The sequence below is a fragment of the Sceloporus occidentalis genome, unplaced genomic scaffold (assembly GCF_023333645.1).
Source record: "Sceloporus occidentalis isolate IW3139 unplaced genomic scaffold, rSceOcc1.0.p SCAF_114, whole genome shotgun sequence".
Classification (NCBI taxonomy): domain Eukaryota; kingdom Metazoa; phylum Chordata; class Lepidosauria; order Squamata; family Phrynosomatidae; genus Sceloporus; species Sceloporus occidentalis.
The window spans coordinates 654,562-674,974 of record NW_028317094.1 but is presented as its reverse complement, the minus strand read 5'-3'; the positions used below and the strand labels follow the sequence as shown (position 1 = coordinate 674,974).

Sequence of the window (20,413 nt, the reverse complement as noted above, 5' to 3'; positions counted from 1 at the left end):
TCAGGATTAAGTAAGAGAAGCTGTTGTATAGTTATTCAGAATTTGGGATGATCCATATATTTAAGATAGACCCAAAAATCATTTGTATATAAGTAACAGCATTGATTCTACATTGTAGGTGCAGCCTTTATTATTATCTATTATCATGTGTATATAAGGAAGGAACATTACCAAAAATATGTATGAACACCAAGCATAGATATCTTAGGAGAGAGAAAGAGAACGAAAGGAATTCTTATTATATATTTTATGTCATTTTGTATGTCATGTCATTAGTTTATGTTATGTTTTAAGTTACAATAAACGAATAAATAACTGTTGTTGTGTGCCTTCAAATCATTTCTGACTTATAGCAACCCTATCAGGAGGTTTCTTGTCACATTTCTTCAGAGGGGCTTTGCCTTGATCATCCTCTGAGGCTGAGAGAGTGTAGCCTGACTACGGTCACTCAGTGGCTTTCATGGTTGGGCTACGATTCGAACCCTGGTCTCCAGAGTCATAAACCAGTGCTCAAACCACTCTGCGATGGAGCCACAGGCCTACATGCTGCCTCTGATGTTACTCAGGCCCTGTACACACCGGCCATTAAGGCTGGCATAGGGGCAGTGTCAGGGCATAGTGTCCTCAAGTTGCATGCCCAACTCTGCCTCCCAGGATGCCCGGATGCCATGTGCTGCTCCACATGACGCAGCCCCAAACAAGTGCTGAATAGCTGTGGCAATGCGGCTATGGTGGCCCTTTTGAGGGTGCAAAAAGGAGCTGCTTTTTGCAGCTCCTTTTCTCACCCTCGAAAGGCCAGATCAGGGCCACGGGGTGAGCCTGCCGCAGTCCTGATCCATCACAAAAAGGGGCGACTGCAGGCAGTCCCTTTGGGTTGGTCTGTAGAGCTTCTCAGTTAAGATGATAGTGAAGGATCTCAATGCAGGCAGATGCCATTTCCCGTTCTTGCTCATATGGACAAAGAGCAATAAAAGACAGATAATAAAGCTGCACCTACACTTTAGGATTAATGCAGATTGATGGCTCCATGCTTTGGAATCCTGGGGGCTATGCTGTATGTACTCATAGAATCATAGAGTTGGAAGAGACCCCAAGGGCCATCCAGTCCAACCCTATTATGCCATGCAGGAAATCTCAATCAAAGCATCCCCATGGCCATCCAGCCTCTGTTTAAAGACCTCTGAGGAAGGAGACTCGGGTGCACTCTGAGGAAGGAGTGTGTTCCAGTGTCAAATAGCTCTTACTGTCAGTTCCTTCTTCTTAATGTTGAGGTGAAATCTCTTTTCCTGGAGCTTGCATCCATTGTTCCGGGTCCAAGTCTCTGAAGCATTAGAAAACAAGCTTCCTCCCTCCTCAATATTACATCCCTTCAAGTATTTAAACAGGGCTATCATATCACCTCTTAACCGTCTCTTCTCCAGGCTAAACACCCCCAGTTCGCTAAGGTGTTCTTCATAGGGCATGGTTTCCAGACCTTTCACCATTTTAGTCACACTCCTTTGGACACGTTCCACTTTCTCCACATCCTTTTTAAATTATGGTGCCCAGAACTGGACACATTATTCCAGGGTCTTTCCTCTGCTCCACTTTCTAGGAGGGAGGGGGCTCCTCGAAGACCTTTTTATATTTGGATCATGATCCCCTCCATGGCCATGCCTCTCTTTAAGGGAACCCCCGCCCTCTTTTCTCATAATAACCCCCAAGTACCTGGGCCCCAAGGAATCCTCCGAGGAGGAGGCAAGGAAGGGAAGAGGGAGAGGAGGCCTGGCAGCCCCGTACCTTTCTTTGAGGGAAGAGGGGCTTCCTTCCTTCTTATAACCCCCAACCCCCCCCCCCCCCGAAGATCCTCAAGCCATTCCTCTAAACGAACGAGGGTTGTCCCCCATTTCCATCCCTCAGAACAGACTGTGAGGGCAGCAATGGCTTCAGGTCTGAGTCTGAGACTGCGCATGCACACATACATCCAAAGGCCCCTTCTGATCATGTGCAGGGACCACCAGGGCCTTACTGCTGCTGCTGTTTATTCCACTGGTGGCCTTTGAGGGAAGGAGGAGTGTACGAGGGTTCAGCAGCCTCCCCTTCCTTCCTTCTTCCTTCCTTCCTTCTTTTGAGGAAATTTTTGAAGAGGCCGCAATGGAGCCCAGGAAAGGCAGGAAAGGAAGGCTCTGCTTTGGAAATAGTAGCTCTGTGTATACTGTAGATAGATAGATAGATAGATAGATAGATAGATAGATGTGTGTTTGTCTCTGCTGTTCTTACAGCTGGGAATGGAGCTGAGGATTGAGGAGAGAAGAAAGTGTCAGTTTTGTGCATATTCACAAATTCTGTGCATCAAAGAATCCAGTGTGTTGAAACAGCAAAGACCTTTATTGAAAACACATATCAGAAATATGTTTAAGCCAGAACTGCCCAGAATATATTGAAACCCCAAAACCTAAAACTCCACCTTCTACCAAACCTAGCCCCCACCTACAATTCCCACCATCTATCCCTCACTATTAACCAGCCCCACTTTGCCATCCTTCTCACATGCACAATCTCTCCCTGCCCCAGACATTTGAAGAAGCAAGCTCCCTTTCTGTTACTACTACCAGCCAACATTCCATATTCAGAATGCTATCATTGCTATACTTGCCAGTTGCAACAAATCCCAGCCCCCCATCTAACTAACCTATACCATGACTCATAATCCCCAGCCAAATTTATAACCCAAAACAATTATCTATACTAGCAGCAATTAAAACCTAAACTTAACAAAACATAACATTAAAACATAAACAGACATATGGACAGAAAAAAATGTACAAATAAAATCATGAGGGCCTTTTCTTATCACTGCCAGATTGAAACAGTATTTTTGTATTCCTTCTTTACAAAAATAATGTTCGTTCACTGCTTGGATGTGTGTGGCTCCTCTCCTGTGTGGCCTCTCTGGTGACTGCATAGGCCTGACCTCCAAGAAAAGCATTTTCCACAATGCTGACATTTGTATGGCTTCTCTCCTGTGTGGATTCTCTGATGTTTCAATAGGTTTGACTTCAAAGAAAAACAGTTCCCACAATGCTGGCATTTGTATGGTTTCTCTCCTGTGTGGATTCTCTGGTGTGTCATTAGGCTTGACTGCTGAGAAAAACATTTCCCACAATGCTGGCATTTGTATGGGTTCTCTCCCGTATGGACTCTCTGATGTCTCACTAGGTGTGACTTTGACAAACAACATTTCCCACAATGCTGGCATTTGTATGGTTTCTCTCCTGTGTGGATTCTCTGGTGTGTCATTAGGCTTGACTGCCGAGAAAAACATTTCCCACAATGATGGCATTTGTATGGCTTCTCTCCTGTGTGGACTCTCTGATGTTTCACTTGGGCTGACTTATCAGAAAAGCATTTTCCACAATGCTGGCATTTATATGGCTTCTCTCCTGTGTGGATTCTCTGGTGTGTCATTAGGCTTGACTGCTGAGAAAAACATTTCCCACAGTGCTGGCATTTGTATGGCTTCTCTCCCGTATGGACTCTCTGATGTCTCACTAGGTGTGACTTTGACAAACAACATTTCCCACAATGCTGGCATTTGTATGGTTTCTCTCCTGTGTGGATTCTCTGGTGTGTCATTAGGTTTGCATGCCGAGAAAAACATTTCCCACAATGCTGGCATTTGTATGGCTTCTCTCCTGTGTGGATTCTCTGGTGTGTCACTAGGTGTGTCTGCTGAGAAAAACATTTCCCACAATGATGGCATTTGTATGGCTTCTCTCCTGTGTGGGCTCTCTGGTGTGTCACTAGGTTTGACTTCTGAGAAAAACCTTTCCCACAATGCTGGCATTTGTATGGCTTTTCCCCTGTGTGGACTCTCTGGTGTGTCACTAGGTGTGTCTGCTGAGAAAAACATTTCCCACAATGATGGCATTTGTATGGCTTCTCTCCTGTGTGGACTCTCCCATGACTGACAAGTTCTTCTGTAAAGAAGGACAATGATAGATAATACTGAATATCAGAGTTAAGAGAGGAAAATGTTAGCTCAAGATTTAGCCCTATGTTTACTCCTCCCTATTTGATATTAAATTAAGTTGGAGTCAGATCCCAATAACTCATTGCCAAAGGCAGAATAATGGGGCTGGGACCTGGACTCAAATTTTGGTGAGGGTCAAGTGCCAGGGAGCAGCCTTAAAACATCTATAAGACAGGCATGGACTACTGGTGAGGTTTGGAGGAGATCTCAGGGGCAACCGTATTGCCTGGGGGGGGATGAAATAATATTTTGCCCCCAACATCCAACAGCATCTGTTTAGGGCAGAGGAGGCCATTTTGCCACTGTTGGGCCCTCTCTGAGCCATTGCAGGCCCAAGGGAGGGCTTTCCCCCAAGAAAACTCTCCAGAGCCTTAAAAGGATAGAGGAAGGTCCAAAAATGGTAGGAAACTTGCTCAGGGATGTGCTGAGTAGCATTTGGGTGTGAAAAGCATTAATCTCCATGGCTTCTTTCCACAAAATCCTAGAATTGGCAGTTTAGGATCCTTAGACACTAGAGAGCAATAGTGCCTCACTGAAGTACAGATTCAAATATTCTACAGGATGTTGCTATCACAATTAAACTAGGCTTGAAAGGGATCTAGGACTCCTAGTAGACCGCAAGTTGAACATGGGCCAACAGTGTGATGCGGCAGCTAAAAAGGCCAATGTGATTCTAGGCTGCATCAATACAAGAATAGTTTCTAGATCAAGGGAAGTAATAGTGCCACTCTATTCTGTTTTGGTCAGGCCTCACTTGGAATAATCCTGTGTCCAGTTCTGGGCCCCACAATTCAAAAAGGATGTTGACAAATTGGAGCATGTCCGAAGGAGGGCAACCAAAGTGGTGAAGGGTATGGAAGCCATCAGGCTCTATGAGGAGCAGCTTAGAGAGCTGGTTATGTTTAGCCTGGAGAAAAGAAGATAAAGAGTGGATATGATATCCATGTTTAAATAGTTGAAAGGGTGTCATCTTGTGCAAGGAGCAGGCTTGCTTTTTTTCAGCTACAGAGAAAAGGAGACAGCACGATGGATGCAAGTCACAGGGAAAGAGGGTCCACCTAAACATTAGGAGGAACTTCGTGACAGTAAGAGCTCTTTGACAGTGGAATATACTCCCTTAGAGTTTGGCGGAGGTCTTTAAAGAGAGGCTGGATGGCCATCTCTTGGAGGTGATTTGAATATGTATTTCTGCATGGCAGAAGGGAGTTGAACTGGATGTCCCTTGTGGTCTATTCCAACTCTACGATTCTATAATTCTAGTTGAACCATAGCGACATGATAATACAGTATGAAAGGGCCCTCAGTCTTTATAGAAAGAGCAATGGATTCAGGTTCCTTACCTACAGAAGCCACATTCTCATAATTGTCCATCATTACATAATTGTACATAAGTCTCTGTTTCTTCGTCAACAGATTCCATTCATCCTCAGTGAAATAGACCGCCACATCCGCAAAGGTCACCTGAAATAGGAAATAGCCCTCATCCAGAGAGTGACTAAGAAAAGGGGAGGGAAGCACATGGTGCATCCAAATATTATTTCATCACCTCAGAATTCAGTCCAGGAAATAAACTTTAAATTCTGTTAGCAAGCAAAAAGCTACTGTCTTTTCCTCCCTTTTTTATTGTGGTAATATATCTCTCTTTTTACAAAGCTTGCATTTTTACAACAAGATAAATAAAAACATATATCAACAAGCTACAAATCTGTTATATATTAGGCTTATACCTGATAACTCTCCACAAGAAACTGTAAAAAGGTTTTGTTTCTTTTACCTCTCCTTGAGGTATTGAGCAGCCGTTAAATAAAGTCTGACAGCTTCCCAATCCTTTTCCCATTTAACCATATCCTTCTTGTTTATTAATGCTGTTAATCTGTCTAGATCTTTCAATTCCCGGATTTCATTTTGGCAAGTCTCTGTTTGTGGGGTGATAGGTAATTTCCAGTTCTTTGTTATTATCCTTCTGGCAGCCGATATTAAGTATAATAATATTTCCCAATATTTCCTTTCTTCCTCTGGGTCTAGTAATGAGGTTTTGTTTAACAGATATATTTCTGGTCCAAACTCAAAATCAATTTTTAATATTAACTTTATTTCCAAATGAATCTTCACCCAAAATGACTTTATATATGTGCATTGCCACCACATATGTAAATATGTACCCATTTCTTTTTGGCATCTCCAACACCGGTTATCCTTTACTTTATATTTTTTTCTACTGAGAATGGTGTTTGATACCATTTATTTACAACTTTAAAATAATTTTCTTTTATTTTTTGTGCTACAGTAATTTTTTTTGTTTTTAATCTAGCTTTTCCCCATTTTTCCACGTCTAAATTGTATCCCAACTCTTGTGCCCATTTTGTCATCGAACCTTTAATTTCCACTTCTTCAAGGGATCTTTTCAGTAAGATGTTATATATTTTACATAATATATCTTTTTCATCTTCTTTCATTAATATTCATTATATTTTTTCTCAAAACCAAATAAACTCTTATCCTGTGTAAATCTGGCTTGGTAGACCTATTGTGACAAGCTCTATCATGCACATGATGAATTGAGAACAAGGCCATGAAGGTTCATGTTGAAAATCTCTTCCATTTAGTTGGTTTCAAGGTGCTACAAGATTCCTTTGCATACTGTTGGGCATGCTTTGATTGTGAATTCCTGCATGGCAGGGGTTGGACTTGATGGCCCTTGTGGTCTCTTCCAACTCTACAATTCTATGATTCTATGATTCCTTTTTCAAGTTGAATATAATTCAACCAGTTCATATGGCCTATTTTAGATATGATTTCTTCCTTTAACCTTAATATAACATTTCCTTCATTATTATGAGTTAATATGTCTCTGATCTTTTCCCCATTGGCCTAAAAAAGCCTCCTATGGGGAAACCCAAAGTGGAAGTCCAATGTAAAACATTTTTTCACAGTTAGCCAGTTATTAATGAAAGGTTTCCTCAATAGATGTTCTTTAAAGACTTTGTCCCGTTTGTGCCCATCATACCCAACATACATATGCAAAAAAGCTACTGCCTTTGAGATCCAGTTTGTCTTGAATCTTTTAAATATAATATAAAATATAACAAAAAATATAATTTAGACCATGGCTGGGATACTGAGGATGGATTTGGATACTGGCATTTCCAACACATATATAGTACATTTAGCTACAAAAGAATTATGGTGCAATTAGCCATTTCTTGCCAAATTTCAGAGGAAATGTCATTTGCCTAAGAAGGACGCCGCCACGGACAAAAGAGAACAGCACATATTTGGAGGAAAGGGCACAACTTTATTAGCATAACAAAAGGTATATCCCCAATCCATAAGGTAGGGTTGGCTCCAATGCATGAGGTCTGGATCTGTCATTCATCAGCCCAGTGCTGAGTGGATGAACCCCAGTGCTTGGTCATGGCCAAGCTTCGGGATGGCAAGGGATTTCTTTTACGCTCCTGTACCAACGGTCGCCCAAGCGATTGATCACATATCTGCAGATGTGCATCGACACATAACTATCCCTTGCCACCGGGGACGCTGTGTTGATGATGCCCCCGCAATGGCAACACCGCCTCTCTTGCAGCACCTCCGTGTCTGGATGGACTCCAGATCCAGTGCTACGCAGCCCTGGAAACCACGCCCACCAGATCCAAGACCTATGCAACCGCCCCACAAAGTTGTGACAATAGCCCAACCCACATAGGGAGGGTGGGTGGGTGAGCTCCTTGGCAATGGCACCCGCCTTGCCGCCTCGTGGGCCTTTTGTAGGCCCACGAACCAATGGGAGGCCTGGAAAGGGCTGCAACGCCCGCCTCCCGACCCTTCCCCAAATCAACGGGCGGCGCCATCCGATGACGCCGCCCAATCGGCGAGCCCTTCCTCCTGCGATGTCTGCTGGGACCTGTAGTCCCAACAGCGCGGGTGGAAGTCCCACCTTCGCTGGGAAGGACCCTTTCCCGCTGCGGGGACATCCTTCAGCGGCAACCGGGCCGGCCCGCCGAGGTGGGTGGCCTCCTTTTTAAAAAACAGTTCTGGGGAGCACTCTGGACTTGAGGGCCACTAGGCCCACCCCCAATTTAGATCCAGAGATGGTCTCCCATATCCCCAACATTTCACAGACAGGAAAAGCAAGGCACATGTGCACAAGCAACACCCGAAGGCGGTGAAGATGGCCAAAGTTGTTTATGAGGAAGATCACACAAGCTAGGAAGGGCACAGCAATTTGCTTTTGCCTCAGCCTCCTGGCAAGGGAAGACCCTGGCAACTTATCTTCTCTCCCTCTCCCTCTCCCCCCTTTTGAGTTGATGGGGTGCAAACACCTTGGAAGTCATTTTGCAGCAACTCAAGAGAGCTGAGGAGAAGGGGGAAAGTGGGAGGAGGAGAGAGAAACCGGGACATTTTTTAAAGCCCCTGAAAAAGTGGGGTGACAGAGGATTAACCAGCACTTTCTTTGCCAAATTGGAACAATATGTTCTCCACTCACTTTCATGAACTGGCCCAACAATGACACAAATGAAACTAATAGTCAGGATGGCAACTCACCAAAGAGTTGTTGTACTTCAACAGCCTCTTTCTCTTGGAGCCCAACTTCCTCTGCTTGGCCTCTGTGTTGGCCATTAGTTGGGCAGGGGAGGGGTGATCTTGGTGGCACTGCACTTGGGTCTCTTCCAGCAAAATATGTCCCAAAGCTGTGTACAAGGAGACTGAGATGAAGTTCCTGAGAAAAGAGACTAGGGTTAGGCTTGGTTTGTCAAGAAATCCTGCATCACTCAAAGACACAGAGAACAGCATGCTGCTAGTGAGATACTCAGGTGACATATGCCTCCTTTGGGCCAATGCAGAGGTGGGTATCTCTTTCCTCCCTCTTCACCAAACAAAGCCCCATGGACCTAGCATAGCTTCACTGCAACTCTCCTACACAACACATACTCCATGTTAAAACACTTTTGACGTTGCTATGTTGCGCAGCACGTGAGGCAACACGTTAACATATGACGCCAGATACTCCACCTTGACTGTAGTCAGTAGATTGTGAGCTGAAGAAACACCTGTCGCTTTCTCAATGAGCAAAGAGACACTGTAATCTTCTCTCAGATAAGGCTTTTATTCATATAAGAAGTTCCAGCGTGTACAACACTATATACATCGACACCACCCACACCAGTAACAACCCACTCTGAGGCACATACTGTCTGACTCTTCCTCAGTGACAGTTGAGAATGACAGTTGACAGTTGCATCAACATTCCAGTGATGCTCTGTTTAAGTGCTGACACATCTAACTGCCACTAGAGCTGTCAATGACTTCCACAACAGCTCCACCTAGTGGCCACATGCATGTCATTTCCTCAGACCTGTTCACCATGGTCCTGACACTCCATGCCTTGTGAGAGTGGAGGGGGGTCAGGCGATGGGGAATTGGAGAGGACCCTGGCTATGTCCCTGTAGCTAGATGTGAAATGAGCGCATCATCTGCTGAAACCTCCTGACCTCCCCAGTGGCCCTCAGAGGAGAAGGCCTTCCTTTGGCTTCTGGCTAGAGAAACACAGCTGGAGGCTTCTCCAATGCCTCGCACCCAACACTCTCATCAGGCATGGAATGACCATGGAGCATGGCTTCCATAATTCCCATGTTTCATTTTGTATTCCTTCTAATTTCACATCTATTTTAAACCTCTCCCTCATTTGACAATAAAGATACCAGTGACAATCTAGGCCAGATTCTTTAGGTTCTTCTTGTGTTTTGATCTCTAGTTTTCCTTGCGATTCTTTCAGTACATCCTTGTATCTCAACCATTTAGTTTTCTGGATACTGTTCCTCCCGAAAAGAGCCTCATGTGGCAAACACCATAAAGGTATTTTTGGGCTTATTCTACACTTGTTTTCCCCCCAGATCTTCAAAAGAGCTTTTCTTACTAAATGATTTCTGCTTTCTTTATGAACTTTCTCTTTACCGTAAATTAGGTATCCATGCCACCCAAATCTTAAATGTTTACCCTCCAGACATAACAATTGTTCTTTCTCTAACAGAACCCATTCTCTAATACAAACTAAACAACAAGCAGCATAATAAAGTTTTAAGTTTGGTAAACCCAGACCTCCGCTACTTTTGTCATCACAAAGTATTTTCGTTTTTATCCTAGCTCTTTTTTAATTCCAAATACATTTTGAGATTTCCTTTTGCCATTGATTCAATGGATTTTCATTCTGGATGATGGGTATCGCTTGGAACAGAAACAGCATTTCAGGAAGGAAACTCATTTGGATCAGTGATATTCTTCCTAATAGCGATAAGTGTAATTTCCCCCATTTTTCTAGGTCTTTTCTGATTTCCTTCCATGTGTCTCATAGTTATTGTGAAATAGATCTGAGTTTTTATTTGTTATATTTATTCCTAGATATTTAACTTTCTTTCCCACTTTCAATCCACTAATTTCTTCCAGGATTTGCTCTTCCTTTCTCCCATATTTTTTGTCATTATTGTTGTTTTGTCTCTGTTTCCTTTTAGTCCTGAAACATATTCCAATTCCACTATTACATCCATCAGTTTTCTTATGCTCTTTTCTGGGTTCTCCAGGGAATACAAATGTTGTTTGAGAAGACTCTCATTTTAAACTCAATTGTTTTTAATTTTTATTCCATTGATCTTATTTTCTAATCTTATCCTATTATTCAGTGCTTCAAGGATCAGAACGAACAAAAGGGTGATAGTGGGAAAGTTTGCTATTTACGTTTAGAAATCTTAAATTCTTCTTTTTTTATAGTTAACAATTTGTTTGGCTCTTTGATCTTTATACATTGCCTTTATCCATCTTAAATAAAAAGCTCCTATTTAGATTTTTTCAGGTCTTGCAAATAGCATATTCCATCCTATGTTATTGAAGGCCTTTTCTAAATCGACAAAGATAAGTGCAAGTTTTTTTCGTTGTGCCTTTCAAAATATTCAATTATATTTAAGATGTTTTGTATGTTATCACTGAGTTGTCTGTGAGGAAGAAATCCCGATTGGTCCTTTTGAATCCAGTCTTTTTTTAGTCTATCAGCCGAAATCACAGAAAATAATTTATAATCCATATTTAATAAGGAATTTAGCCTATAGCTCTTTATCTCAGTTGCATCTCTATCTTCTTTTAACAGCAAAGTTATATTAGCTTGTTTCTACATTTTAGGATAATGGTTGTCTTTGATTGCATTTATCATTAATTTCAGTGGTATTAACAGTTGATCCTCAAATACTTTATAATAACTGGCAGTGAAGCCATCATTCCTGGTCTTTTCCCCTTTTTAACTTTTTCTTATTACTTCGATGATTTCTGCTATTATGATCAGTCCATTTAATATATTTCTTTGTTGGTCTGAAAGTGGCTTTAAGTTAGCTTTTTCCAAAAACTCCTCTATTTTGGCCCTAGAGGTTTGAGATCCTTTATACAATTTAGCATAGAATTCTTGGAAGGTCTTCGTAATTTTATTTTGGCCAGTAGCTAATGTTGAATCTTTATTTGTTTAATGATGTTTCTTTCTTTTAACTTCCTTATTTTATTGGCAAGCCATCTTCCTGGCTTGTTTGCTTGCTCAAAATTACTTTGTTTTAGATATCTAAATTTCTTCTGGATTTCCATTGCTTCTTCTGTATAGGTTTATGAGGGAAGACTGCATCCTGGATTATGCTCATTTTTGGGATATGTAAATGCTTTTTTAAAAACCCAGTGGAACAAATACCTCACAAAGCTCTAGCAAACAACACGGACACACACAGTCCCCACACAAAGGACTGACTGGCGCACTGTGTGTCTGGGGTCTGGAAATCTCACTTCCACCTTCTGGGAAGACAGTGCTGCCAGAGACTGAATTTGGGGCTTTATGACTGCAAAGCATGGGCTCAGTCTCTCAGCTGCAGCCCTTCCACACAATCCTGGACTGAAGGATTTAAACAAAGTCCTCTTTCAGCTCCAGGAATAAAGACCTACCTTCAGTACAAAGACCCTGATTCCTGCAGCCCCAGAAAGGCCTCTTCTGCAGTCCTTTATGGCTGGAGCTTCCCTGGGTCAGAGGCTGTCTCCTCAGCTGTAGAGAAGGGTTGCTCTGAGTGCGAAGGAGGAGGAGGTCCACAGGGCTGAGAGAGGGAAGGCAATGGGGAAAAGGTCAGTGCCAATGGCCATGAAGGGCAGAAGGTGACAATGCCTAGGAAATGCCTCTGAGTCCCAGCCATTCTAGGAATGAGTGGCAGGAGTGAGTCCAGGGGGCTGAGGGGGTCTCCCTTCCCAAAGGGGGAGGCAAGGACTGGTGGGACCCTCCCCAGCTAGGGCCCAAAGGGAGGGTCTCTTTCCCCACCTCTCTGTCCCAGCCCCCAAAGCCCAGCCTCCCACTGGCCCTGTGTCCCTGCCTCCCTTCCTCAGACCCCTCCCTCCCTCCCTTCTTTCCTTCCTTCACCCCAAAATAGAGGGCCAAAGGCACAAAGGGACACACTGCCTTCCTTTTGGCCCAAGAAGTCTGGCCTCCTTCTGACTCTGGAGCCTCAGGAGAGAAAGAGAGACCTCTGTTCAACTGACGCCTCAGAGAAGGTTCTGGAACATTATGCCTCACACTCACAAGCAGCACAAAATGGCTTCCAGAACACAAAATGGCTGCCTCTTCCTCAGTGCTTGGCAGTTGTCAGTTTGAGGCCTTCAGGGGAGAGAGAGAGACTGAGGGAAGAGTGGAAGGAGGTCCTGGAGGGAGGGAGTCTTTGGAGATATAGGGCCTTCCTGAGATATTCGGTGTTCGCTTCCTAACAAAGGGGTTTCTGGCCTCATAAAGGATTTGGGGCAAACTGGATCTGAAAGACAGTAGTAGCCTTTTATCCTGCCAATGGGAGTTAAGGTGTATTTCCTGGACTGGATCTCCCAGCATCCACATGGCCAAATGTAGTTTTGTGAGACATTGAGCCTTCTCTGTCAGAGAGCTCTGGGGCCACAATACACTCCGATTCCCAGGATTCCCTAGCACTGGGCCAGGGCAGTTAAAGCGCTCTCAAACTGGACTATTGCTGCCATGTGTTTTGGACCTTTCTTGGCCGCAAACTGTCCATAGCCTGCAATGCATCTCCTAATTCTGTTGGCAGTCCCTCCCTCCCATCACTTTCTCATTTTCCCCCAAAACCAGCGCAAAGCTGGCAGATGGAAAGAGGTTTTAAAGCAGCATTTAAATCTGCAATATTTGTTTTTAAAAGGCTAAATGTCCCAAATGCTATCATCAGTTTCGTAGCTATTATTACAGAAAGATGTAGAGTGCAAACTCCTCAAGTACCTTTATTTTCTGGAGTGAGATGCGCTTTTCCAACTGACTCTCTGTGATGATCTCCGGTGGTCCAAGCAGCCAAACTGCGGCCCTGTAATAATAATAATAATAATAATAATAATAATAATAATTTTATACCGTTCTCTCTTCAGCCAAAAGGCTATCAGAGTGGATTACAAATTGTTAATTAAACATTTAGATATTATGGCTCTTAGCCCAGCAGACCCTTAAATTCCTTAAATCCCGCTGCCTTCATCCAGTGAATTATAAAAGGACTTCCCTTAACCTACACTGATCTTCCCAAGCATCAACCGATCCAAGACACGTGTAAAAGGAGCGTTGAGTAGTAGATACTCTAAGGAGGTATTTATTATACATAACGAAATATAACTGAAATATAAGACATACAAGATATTAAGAATCTTGCAGGTACAATATTTGTAAGGATATAATATTCAATTCATACAAGCTATTAAAATAATAAATGGACCTAAGTGTCCAATTCTGAGACTAACTTCCAAGATCCACTCTTTAACTCTCTCTCTCGATCTCCAACCGACACAATTCCCCCAACTGTCTCTTGGTCTCTCAGGCCTTATATCTCCTTCTCACGGAAGCTTCCAGAAGAACCTTCATCTTGCTCTCTGATTGGTCAAGAGAGCCTTCCGTAGCAGTGATGTCATTCTGCATTTGCATAAACCTCCCTTTACTGCCTGAAGAAGACCTCCATTGAATGGAGCCCAGTCATTACACTTTCCCAAGGCAAGGCTTGCACCTATTTCCCAATGTTGTTCTTGGGGTCTGCCTTCCAGTTGTTTCCAGGTCTTATGGTGACCTTATGGGAGTCTCTGAAGGGGTTTTCTTGGCAGGTTCCTTCAGAGTGGGTTTCCCATGGCTATCCTCTGAGGCTGAGAGAGTGTGACTTGCCCAAGGCTTCAGTTCTTTTGGAAGCCTTTTTGCTTTATCTTCTAGAAGGCAGCTGAAGTGTTGCTTCTTGCTCTGAAGAATGAGAGGAACCTTCTGGCATCCAAAAGGCTAACATTCTCTGGATTTATGTCTAATAATAGGTATATATAGGATTGCAATACCTCTTCGTTTATTAAAAGTTTTATAGGGCACCCCATATCATAGACTCTCATAGCTATGTCCCTTAATAGCAGTTAACCATATTAAACAGTATATAAAACAAAAACATGAAACAAGCTGGACAAGGTAACTGTTACATGGATTTGTAATTGGTTAACTGACCGAACCCAAAGGATATTCAACAGTGGCTCCTTTTCATCCTGGATAGAAGTGACCAGTGGGGTGTCCAGTGGGGCTCTGTCCAGGGCCCAGTGCTATTCAACATTTTCATCAATGACTTGGATGACAGAATTGGGGGCATACTTATCAAATTTGCACATGACACCAAATTAAGAGGAGTAGCTAATAACCCAGAAGACAGGATCAAAATTCAAAATGACTTGAATAGACTAGAAAGCTGGGCCAAAGCTAACATAATGAAATTCAATATGGAGAAATGTAACATACTACATAAGGGCAGAAAAATGAAATGCACATATACAGGATGGGGGGCACTTGGCTGAATGAAAATACGGATGAAATGGATCTAGGAGTTCAAGTAGACCACAAGTTGAACATGAGTCAACAGTGTGATGCAGCAGCTAAAAAGGCAAATGCAATTTTAGCCTGCATCAATAGAAGTATAGTGTCTAGATGAAGGGAAGTAATAGTCCCACTCTATTCTACTCTGCTCAGGCCCCACCTGGAATATTGTGTCCAGTTCTGGGCCCCACAATTCAAAAAGGATGTTGAGAAACTGGAGTGTGTCCAAAGGAGGGCGACTAAAATAGTGAAGGGTCTGGAAACCATATCCTATGAGGAACGACTTAGGGAACTGTGGATGTTTAGCCTGGAGAAGTGAGGTTAAGAGGTGATATGACAGCACTGTTTAAATTTTTGAAGGGATGCCATATTGTGCAGGGAGCAAGCTTGTTTTCTGCTGCTCCAGAGAACAAGAACCGGAGGAATGGATGCAGGAAAAGAGATTCCAGCTCAACATTAGGAGGGACATTGGAACACACTCCTTCCTCAGAATGTATTGGAGTCTCCTTCCTTGGAGGTTTTTAAATAGGGGCTGGATGGCCATATCTCACTATGCTTTGATTGAGAGTTCCTCCATCGCAGGGGGGACTGGATGGCCCCAGTGGTCTCTTCCAACTATATGATTCTCTAATTCTCTGATTTTGTGATTACAATGGGAGAGTCTCAATGCTTAAGGTAAGGAGCAACAACCTGAAGTCACAATAGCGCCATCTGAATACTTCAGGCAAGGTGCATCAGACTGAAATCAAAATGGGGAGACTCAAGGCATGAGGGTAGGAGCATCAGCCTTAGGTCACAATGGGCCATTCTCAATCCTTCAGAGAAGGTGCTTCAGGCTGAAGTCACAATGGGCCAGTCTCAATCCTTCAGGTAAAGAGCACCAGCCTCAACTCATAATAGTCCTATCTAAATCTTTAAGGCAAGGAGCTTGAGTCTGAGATCACAATGGGCCAGTCTCAATCTTCAGGAAAGGAGCATCAGCCTGACGTCACAATAGTCCCATCTTAATCCTTCAGGTTTGGAGCATCAGACTGAAGTCACCATGGGCCAATCTCAATCTCTCAGGCAATGAGCATCAGCCTGAGGTAAAGGGCCGGTGTCATTCCTTCAGGTATGGAGCACCAATCTGAAGTGACAATAGTCCCATCTAAATCCTTCAGGAAAGGAGGATAAGCCTGAGATCACAATTGGCCAGTCTCAGTCCTTCAGGTAAGGAGCATCAGCCTGAGATCACAATGGGACACTATCAAGGCTTCAGGTAAGAAGCATCAGACTGAGGTCACAATGGTCAGTCTCAAAATGGCCGCTGGACCACAAAATGGCTGCAAGAACACAAAATGGCCACCTCAACCTTAGCGCTTCACAGTTGGCAGTTTGAGGCCTTCAGGAAACCCATAATGGAGGATGTAAGGTCCATAAAGTCAGAAGTGACCCCAAACAGGATTTCCCAACCTTAACAATACCTAAAGGTTTTCTTGATGCTCAAATATAGAGACTCCCTGAGATAGTCAGTATTCGTAAGCAAAGGAGGGCCAGGAGAGCCCTGGAGAGCCTTGCCTTGGGTGGCTTTGGATCTCTGGTGCCCAAGAAACTACAAATCCCAGGATTCCACAGAATGGAGCCAGGAGAGTTAACACAGTTTAGAACTGGAATATTTCTGCAGTGCAGATACAGCCTGAGCTGGTTATAAAAGGGTTGAAGCACCCAAGTCTGGTTTTACCCTGTTAATAATGGTTTTACTTTCAAAAAATAAGCACTTTGATTTTCTGTCTAATCCTTATTTTTGTTGTTGTTTGTTTGTTTCTATATTTGTTTCTTTCATTCTTGGTAATGTGAGATGGTCTGCTTTGTCAACTTCCTTCATGCGTAAAAATCTATTAATAAGGAAACTGAGGAGATTTTAAAAACCTCCCAAAGGGGCTCCTTTTGGCGTAATTTGGGTGCAATTGTCCTCTTAGTGGCCAAAGACCGATGTTTCTGAAGAAGAATAATAAGTCTTGTATTAAGACTCTCCTCCCCATTTCTGATCCCTTTTAAAACCCATGTTCCCCAGAAAGAGCAGAGTTGTGTAATAAGAAAACCCTCTCAGGAAATATACACAAAAGACACACAAAGGGACACACTTCCTCCCTTTTGGCCCAAGGAGCCTGGCCTCCTTCTGACTCTGGAGCCTCAGGAGAGAAAGAGAAGCCTCTGTTCAACTGAGGCCTCAGAGAAGGTTCCAGAACATTATTCCCTCAGACACAAGCAGCACAAAATGGCCCCCAGAACACAAAATGGCTGCTGGAACACAAAATGGCCACCTGAACAAATGTCTACTAGAACACAAGGAACAGGGACTGGGATTCCAGCCAATCAGGGCCAGGGATGGTGGGAGGGTGGGGACTCTAGCCAATGGCAGCCCTCAGAGTTTCCTCAGGAGGCAATCATGTGTAAAATACATGTCATAAAAACATCACAAAGTATAGACATTCCAATTGCAGGAGTCGCAGAGCAGTTATGCTGTTATGACCGGAAGTAAACATATATACAATTGTAATTATATCTACACGCTGATGTTGACCAGAACCTGGGGGGTGTATGCATGCGCATTCATATGTACTTACATATTTCTCTATCCATTTCCTTATGTTTAAATTGTATGCAAGTAGAAGAGTATATATAAATATATAAATCATATATATATGATCCAACATATATGTGTACATGTGTTTGCATCTCTCTCTCTCTCTCTCTCTATATATATATATATATGTATACACACACACACACACACAAACACGTACACATGCACACGTTCAGACAGGTATCTATGGGTATGTATAGATGTATCTATGGGTATCGTATGCAAGATGTATAGACTTGAAACATTCCATATATATATATAGATGTGTGTGTGTGTAAGCTCTTAAAAGTATAAGTCTGAGTGCATTTAGATAGAGATGCCTCCATATTTATATATATATATACACACACACACACACATACACACATACAGATGTATATGCACAAACACACATGCCACATCCATCTGTTGTTGTCCATTGTTCTGGTCCGTTGTTCCAGGTGATGCTGGAGAAGAGGCCCTGCCTCCAACGGAACCAGAGGCTGCAGGAGATGACCAACCCCCCATATTTTAACCCAAACCTTACGGCTGGCAGTGGATAAGAACTCCAAAGCCTGTCTCTTATAGTGGAATCGTAATGGGTTAACAAAGGAAGTGTGTCCCCACTGCTTGGTTAGTTCTCTTTCCGCTTTCAGGGATCAGTGCAGAAGCTCTAGAAGGTGAAATGAGAGATCACACACCTGTCACCAATCTAGGTGTTCTTCTTTACATCTAGAGTGGTGAGTAAATACAGAATTGGACTATAAAACTTTTAATCAGACACATAAGAGACCAGATCTGGGTTCAAACACTTTGTATGTAACATTTATTCTAACATTAGGGACATTCATTCTAATATATTACATATCAAGAGGCCTCAAATCATGCACACATTCATACAATGCCCATGCACACAAATCTTCCCAGAGTTCGATCAGTTTTCTGAAAGAGTGATGGGTGCCAGTTCCAGCTGATTTTGGCACACTATCACCATGGTTTTGAAGATTCCTTTATGCTTTTTAATATGTGCATCATTTTTCCTGATCCCATTCCGTTCTTGTTCTGGTGCTCTTTACATCAAGTTGTGTTATACACAGTCCATTCTTCTTTTAGTACATTCGGTTTCATGTCCTTGCATTACGGTGTCTTTATTTTTTTGCACATTCAGTTTGAGCTTTTCTTGCCTCTCTGTGCCAGATCCTTCATCTTATACTTCATCTTCTAATTCTGTCACATTCACACATAACACACCTACCCAGCATGCTACATCTTCCTGTATGGTAGGGGCTTGGACTAGATGGCGCTTGTGGTGTCTTACAAAGCCAGAATCCTATAAATCCATGCTTTGTCATCCTGTGTGTCGGGGGTTGGACTACATGGGTCTTGTGGTCCATTCTTATTCTAGAATTCTATAAAAAAATAAAAACAACAACAACAACAACACAACACAACACAACAACATACAAAAATCAATAACTTTATGAACAGACAACCCTTAAAAACAAAATCACAAGGGCTTTCTCTTATCACCAATGCATTGAAAATATTTTTCTTGTAATACTTCTTAACAAAAACAGTGTTAGTTCACTGCTGTCATTTATGTGGTTTCTCTCCTGCATGGACTCTCTGATGTATAATTATGTATGACTTCGAAGAGAAACATTTCCCACAATGCTGGCATTTGTATGGCTTCTCTCCTGTGTGGATTCTCTGATGTTTCACTAGGTCTGACTTCTGAGAGAAACCTTTCCCACAATGCTGGCATTTGTATGGCTTCTCTCCTGTGTGGACTCTCTGATGTGTCACTAGGCTTGACTTCTGAGAGAAATATTTCTCACAATGCTGGCATTTGTGTGGCCTCTCTCCTGTGTGGACTCTCTGATGTGTCACTAGGTTGGGCTTCTGAGAAAAACCTTTCCTACAATGCTGGCATTTGAATGGCTTCTCTCCTGTGTGGACTCTCTGATGTATCAGGAGGTTTGACTTCTGAGAGAAACCTTTCCCACAATGCTGGCATTTGAATGGCTTCACTCCGTGTGGAGTCTCAGATGTGTCACTAGGTTTGACTTTAAAGGAAAACCTTTCCCACAATGCTGGCATTTGTATGGCTTCTCTCCTGTGTGGACTCTTCGATGCATGACAAGGACTGGCTTATAGGCAAAACATTTCCCACAATGCTGGCATTTGTGTGGCTTCTCTCCTGTGTGGATTCTCAGATGAATCAGGAGGCTTGATGTCTGAGAAAAACCTTTCCCACAACGCTGGCATTTGTATGGCTTCTCTCCTGTGTGGACTCTCTGATGTCTCACAAGGTCTGACTTTGAAGAAAAACATTTCCCACAGTGCTGGCATTTATGTGGCCTCTCACATGTATGGACTCTCTCAAGACTGACATGTTCTTCTGAAAAGAAAAAAGAACAATGACACACAAGACTGACTCTCTGAATCAAGAGAGGAATGTGTTACCCCAAGATTTAGCCACCTGTTAACCCTTCCCTATTTGATATAAAATTAATAAAGTTGGAGTGGGTGCCCTGAATTTAGCATTTTTGCAGGTATGGATCCCTACTCATAGGAGGTAGCAAAGAAGAGATTGTAGGATAACCTGCCTTGAGAAAATGAGTGGATTTAGCTGCATGATCCATTTATGTCTGTAGAGGTTGAAGGGATTATGGCTAAGGAATGGGACTGGAAGGAAATAGTCAGAAAATGGCTCTGAGAATCAGTGTGCTAATCCCTTTTGTCTGAGGTACTTGCACCAATAATAATGATGATGATGATGATTTCTTTATAGCCTGCCCAATCACAAGGAATCCGGGTGGGTTACAACAATAAAAATAAAGAGAATAAAATAAAATACAAAAATAAATACAATACAGTAAAATAAAACAGAGCGACGTGAGTTACAGTAAAA

The 20,413-nt window shown here is 42.8% G+C and overlaps 1 protein-coding gene across 1 annotated transcript; it reads right to left on the bottom strand.

The window, feature by feature from the left end:
* Positions 1 to 2,368: 2,368 nt before the first annotated feature.
* On the bottom strand, positions 2,369 to 11,739 carry LOC149282437 (uncharacterized). Its single transcript, XM_089498203.1, has 4 exons — positions 11,730 to 11,739; positions 8,555 to 8,729; positions 5,353 to 5,473; positions 2,369 to 3,959 (listed from the first exon to the last, which is right to left on the bottom strand). Exons 2-4 carry the CDS (start codon positions 8,627 to 8,629, stop codon positions 2,890 to 2,892), a joined length of 1,266 nt encoding a protein of 421 aa, XP_089354329.1. The 5' UTR covers positions 8,630 to 8,729; positions 11,730 to 11,739; the 3' UTR covers positions 2,369 to 2,889.
* Between the last annotated feature and the right edge of the window lie 8,674 nt (positions 11,740 to 20,413).